This window comes from Rissa tridactyla, chromosome 9 (assembly GCF_028500815.1).
Source record: "Rissa tridactyla isolate bRisTri1 chromosome 9, bRisTri1.patW.cur.20221130, whole genome shotgun sequence".
Classification (NCBI taxonomy): domain Eukaryota; kingdom Metazoa; phylum Chordata; class Aves; order Charadriiformes; family Laridae; genus Rissa; species Rissa tridactyla.
Genome location: NC_071474.1, coordinates 24000908 through 24006672, shown reverse-complemented (window position 1 = coordinate 24006672; position 5765 = coordinate 24000908). Strand labels below are relative to the sequence as shown.

The following is a 5765-nucleotide window of genomic DNA, read 5'->3' as shown; positions in this document are numbered from 1 at the left end:
AGCAAGTCACCTTCCTGGTGACAGAACAGCAGAGCTGGGGGGAGCAGCTGCTCTGCAAGGCAGGCAGAGACTTTCAGGCATGGCTTATGGCTGCTGGGACCCTAAATCTTATTTTTTTTTAATCCTTATCCCAGGCTTCAAACCCTGTTCCCAGCCAAAGTTGCAAGAAAAAGCTCCCATACCTCGATATTCCCGGGCAGGCAGGGAGGGGAGGACCCTGACTGGGATAAAATTGACGTTAAAAGTGGTATCCTATAAAATGAAACCAAAACTCTCGTTAGGGCTATGATGTTTTTCATCCTTTCTGCCTGTAATGGGAAAAATATGCGCCTGCCTGTTAAATATCAAAGGCCCTTCGTGCGAGAAGCCGCTTTCTGTTTCTGGGCTGTTTCTGCCTTGGGACCCCCGCGGAGATCTCGGCGCCGTACCCGGACGGTGTTGGCATGTGGCAGCTCCTTCGCCTGCCCCTGTCCTTACCCTGTGAGCTGGCTGGACACCAGAATGCGGGGCTGGAGAGCTTGTGTGGAGGCTTAAGGCTCCAGGACGGCTGCTTTTCAGCTGGCTTTGGCGCCGCTGCCTTCCCCTGCCTGCTGCCAGCAGCGATGTGTGTGTGTGTGGGTGATTTTGGGGTACCCTATAAATACAACCTCCCTCCAGCGTCATCGTGGGGGGATGCTACGGAGCTGGGAGGGCTTTAGGGGAGCTGGCGGGGATGCTAAAAGCCAGGGAGGGATTTGGGGGAGCGGAGGGGGGAAAGGGAGTGGTGACGAGCCGCGGTACCCCAGATGGTTCTGGGTCTGGGGGATTCGGGGGTGCACAGAGGCAGCACACACCGGCTTGTTTAAAAAAAAACAAACAAAACCAAAAGATATTTATTGCTGTCCGTACAGCTTTGGTTATAAGGCGAGGGTGGCTGCAGGGGTCCACCCAGCTCCCCCAGGCGAGCACTGGCAGAAGGCACAAGAGCTGGAACCCCCCACCCCGTGCCTTGGGGTGGGGAGACGGAGATGCTCAGCCCACCCCACCATGAGACAAGGGGTTCCCCCCAGCACCCCAGGGCAGCCGGGTATGGCGTATATGTCCCGTGCGGGAATGCTAAAGCACTTAAGGAATGTGTTTATAGGTCAGCTCAGCTTCTCTCTGTCACCTGGGGTTTTTCCCAATCTTTCTTCCTACCACTCCATCATACATTCCCCGCTTGGTTTCCCGTCGGAGAGGAGCACTGGGAAATTATTTTGGTCTTTTATTGGGCTCAATCCCTCCCCTCCGGGGTCAGAGCCGGAGCAGTGTGGCTCGGTGGGTCCAGCCCAGCCCGAGTGTTTTGGACTGCAGGCTTCAGCGGTGAAAGGGAAGGGGAGGAAAAAAAAATAAAATCTGCATCGCATCTGGGAGAGGTACCAAGGGTGGCAGGGCCTGATACTGCAACGTGCAGGGAGGGTGCAGGCACCCTGGGTGCTCCCAGCACCCAGCCAGCAGGAGCCCTTTGTGCTCCTGCAGGGATGAAGCCTGTGGTAAAGCTTCTCCTGCTCCACAAAAGGGCCTGGTCCAAGCCCATGGCCCCATCCAATGTGTCCTACCATACCTATCCTGCTTAAAAAGCACCTTCATATCTCTGTCCCCCAGAGCCACGTGCCCTGGGACCCCTCTCTGACTGGTCCTTCTGCTCCTGGCACTCCATGCGAGTTTGGTGGTAGGAAGGATGCACCCGGCCAAGGGCCCGGGTGCTGGTCACAGCGGGGATGTCATCTTTGGTGCCACTGGACTGATGGGATCCTCTTTGCGAGAGATCCCCTGGCTGGTCACAGCTTGCTGCTGTGGGTGGAGGAGGGCTCATGGTGGTGGGCTCTGGGGATGGGTGACGGTCACCCTGTTGAGAGTGGCCTTTAATCCTGCAGCCGCACTTTGGTCTTAGGAGGGAGATAAGTCAGGAGGTGGTGGATTTGGATGCCTGGAAAGCGGCAGCACAGTGATGATCTGCTCTACATCCCCCGAGCTTGTTTAAAGCTCCCACCTAATGGAGCCCAGCCCTGACCCCCATGTAAGGAGGGGTTGAACAACCAGCCCTGGACCTGAGTCTTGGTACCCTTTGACTCCTGACCGCCCACAGTTCCCAGAAGCTCAGCAAAGGCATGGCACTACGTGAAGATAAATGCTACGGAAAGAGGGGGAACCCCGAGGCACTGTTTCCTTCTCCCCCCTTTAATACCAGAGCACGATGCCCAAAGCCAGCAGGAGGGTCCCCAGGTCGACCTGGGGCACCACTCCTCCAGACCTGCTCTTCGACTCCCTTGGCATGTGGTAAACGATCACCAGCTTTTCCCCAGCACCAGAGGGATCCATTTCGTCCCCCTTGTAGCAGCTCCGACCCCCGAGGTGGCTGGCTTGGGGGTCATCTTGGAGCAGGTCTTCAGCTGGATTCTCTGACCCAGCCAAGGCCACGTTGACCGAGACATCCCGCGTGCCCACGTCATTGACAGCGAGGCAGGTGTAGATGCCTTCATCCTCCTTGCGGAAGTTGGGGATGGCCATGGTGCCGTTCTTGAAGACCAAGAAGCGCTCTTGGCTCTGCTTGATGTTTCCATCCCGTGCCACGTTGGGCCCATTGATCTCAACACGGCGGCTGGAGGTCTGGATCTTCCACCTGATCTCCGGTGGAGGGCTACCTGCCACACTGCAGTGCAGGGTCAGGGTGAGGCCATCGTACATGACGGTGTTGTCCAAGTTGGAGAGGTAGGTGAGCTGCACAGAGGGGGCAATGCAGTGGTGGTCAGGGATGTCTGTCACCGCCCTGCCCTTCAGCCTACTGGGAGCCACACACAGGGTAGACCCCCCCTTTGTGATGGAGACAGAGGTCTTTTCAGTCCACTTCTTCAGCCAGAAGACTTTGCAGGAGCAGTTGAAGGGGTTGTTGAAGATCTGCAGCTGGGACAGGGAGGGCAGGTTGTCAAAGGTGCCCTCGGCCAGGGTGGTCAACTCGTTGTCATTAAGCCAGAGGGAGCGCAGGTCCTTCAAGAAGCGGAAAGCGTCCCAGGGCAGCCCCGCCAGGCGGTTGTTGTTCATCTTCAGGATCTGCAGCCCGCTGAGATTACGGAGGTCCTGCCAGGGGAAATCCGCTATCTTGTTGTGGCTCAGGTCCAGGTTCTTCAGGTGCACCAACAAGGCGAAAGCCCCTGGTTCCACCACCCCGATCTGGTTGTAGCCCAACCACAGCGACTGCACTTCAGGAACCTCGGCGAAGGAGCCCTGCCCCAACCAGCCGATCCTGTTGGCTGACAAGGTGAGGATGGTCACGTTGGAGGACAACCCCTCGGGTACTTCCTGCAGATCCTTGTAGGCGCATTCAGCCAACAGCCGCCCATTCTTCTTGGTGGAGCAGGAGCAGGCACTGGGACAGGCCAGGCAGGGCCCCAGGAGCGCAGCCAGCCCCAGGCAGCAGAGCAGGGGCCTCATCCTTCCTCCTGGGAACAGAGACAGAAGGGGATGAACCGGATGGGTCCAGCCGAGATGGGGATCTGCATTTTCTTGCCAAGTAATAAGAGGAAGCAGCAGAAGAGCGAAGCATCCCCGTGATTATGCCTAGCACTTCATCTGGAAAAGGCTATTTGAAATAGCCCCTAATCTGAAGAAGGCATTTCCTTGCCAAAAGCAGAGCCTTTGACTACCTACGTGAGCGGGGGAACTTCCCCCTAAACCCTTTCCTTCCCCTACTGGAAAAATGCCTCTTTTTGATCTCTGACGAAATACCGACCCCTCGGGATGCCGTTTCCCCAGCTTTTGGGATGAGAAGCGGGAGCTGGGTGTTCTGGGTTCACTCCGTTTCTCCGACCGCAGCTCTTTCACAACCAGCCTCAGCTGCAGTTCCCCTGAACCATTGAGTTGTTGGGATTTTCAGCACGCTTTCAGACCTCAAACCAACCCCCATCTCCATATTTTTTCCATGTCGTGGAAAAAACCCAGCCTCTCAAGTGCTTTTTCTCAGCAAGAGAGTGTGGGGTCCCTGGCTGCTGGAAGTCTTTAAAGTGAAATATTTCTGAGCTAACTCCTTCTTGCCTTGCAAAGGGGACTGTGCCTGCGTGGTTCCCAGCGTCTGGAAGCTGCGACCCACCGGGGAAGAGGTTAACTGCGGCTCTGCGAGGAGCTGGCACCGAGACCCCTTTGTCTCTGCCTTGTAGGCAAGTTTTACTGCTCCTTCCAGTCCCCAAACCCTGTCATTTAAAGCAGGAGGGGGGGGACGGTTTATTGGCAACGGGAGACTCTGAATAAGCCCTGCACGACAACTCGTGGGCTGGGAGCAGGGCGGGGGGGGGGGCGAAAGGGGACACAAAGGCTCCTGTCCTGCAGGGATAGACCACCCTAGAGCTGGGCTTCAAGGGATGGGGAGGGAGTTCTGAGGGTTGTGGGGGTGATGGAGGGGTGGAGCGGGGGGCAGTGTGTGTGGGGGGGGAATACTCCTCGGCTGATGCATTTAAAGCCCCCGACTGCTGTATTTTTGGGGTATCCCCTATTTGTCCCAGCCCAACCTGCTCAGCCAGGCGGGGCAGATCCCCATCATCCCGACCGAGCTCCGGGATGCCGGGGGGTTGGGGAGGGGGGAGCTGGACTTCGGGGGCGCAGCAACGGGGTTGGGGTTGTCCCGCCGGGACAGGGGGATCTTGAGCCGCTTGAGCTCCCCGGGCACCCCTCCACCGCCGCTCCCTCCCCTCCCAGACCCACCCCCCATCCCCAGCATCCCCCCTCCCCGCCCCCCGGGGGGCACCGTTACCTCTCCCCGCCGCCTCTCTCGCTGCCCCCCGGCCGGGGCGGGCGGAGGCAGCCCGGGGGCGGCGTGAGCAGGGCCCGCACGCCGCATACCAGAGCCGTGAATAACCCTCCAGCTCTCCCTCCCTCCCTCCCCGGCCCTGCCAGCCCGCTCCCCACCCCCGGACCCGGCTCTCCCCGCCGCTCCCCGGCCCCCCGTTCCCCTCCCCGGCCCCTCCTGCCCCTTCACCGGCAGCTTCAGGGGAATGGAGCCCGCTCGCCCTGGTTCCTCTGGAAGGGTGGAAAACGGGACCGCCGGTTCCCTCGGCCCTTGTCGGGTTTCTCCTTCCCCTCCCCGTCCCCCGGGCCTTTTTGTTTTCCATGGCACCGACCCACTCCCGCTGTCGGAAAACGGCTGCGGGGGCCCTTCCTCCGCCCGTTCGCCCGCCTCCCCCCGGAGCTGCTGCCGGAGCCCAGCTGCGCCCGGACCCCCGCCTCTGCCCCCCCGGAGCTGGGGGAGCAGCCAAACCTCTGCCCCACACCCCCGCCGTTCATCCGTACCCATCCAAACCTCTGCCCCTCAGCCCCCCATCTCATCCGTACCCATCCAAACCTCTGCCCCCCATCTCATGTGTACTCATCCAACCTCTGCCCCCTCAGCCCCCCATCTCATCCGTACCCATCCAAACCTCTGCCCCCCATCTCATCTGTACCCATCCAAACCTCTGCCCCCTCAGCCCCCCATCTCATCCGTACCCATCCAAACCTCTGCCCCCCATCTCATCTGTACCCATCCAAACCTCTGCCCCCCCAGCCCCCCATCTCATCTGTACCCATCCAAACCTCTGCCCCCCATCTCATCCATACCCATCCAAACCTCTGCCTCCTGGCCCCGCATCTCAATCATACTCATCCGCCCCCGCCCAACCAGCCCCCCCATCTCATCCATACTTCAAACTGGGGCAACTCTGGGCAGGGTCCATCCCGTCACGCCCATTGCAGGGGACATCTGGGGGACAGGGCAGAGG

General features: G+C 59.7%; 1 protein-coding gene across 2 annotated transcripts; it reads right to left on the bottom strand.

Moving 5' to 3' along the window:
• Nucleotides 1-885: 885 nt before the first annotated feature.
• ISLR (immunoglobulin superfamily containing leucine rich repeat) lies at nt 886-5130 on the bottom strand. Of its 2 annotated transcripts, none has more exons than XM_054214523.1 (2): nt 4988-5130; nt 886-3458 (listed from the first exon to the last, which is right to left on the bottom strand). In XM_054214523.1, exons 1-2 carry the CDS (start codon nt 5118-5120, stop codon nt 2200-2202), a joined length of 1392 nt encoding a protein of 463 aa, XP_054070498.1. In that variant the 5' UTR covers nt 5121-5130; the 3' UTR covers nt 886-2199. The 2 variants fall into 2 exon arrangements, with proteins under 2 accessions (XP_054070498.1, XP_054070499.1); XM_054214524.1 differs by lacking the exon at nt 4988-5130 and adding an exon at nt 4763-4853.
• Nucleotides 5131-5765: the final 635 nt, after the last annotated feature.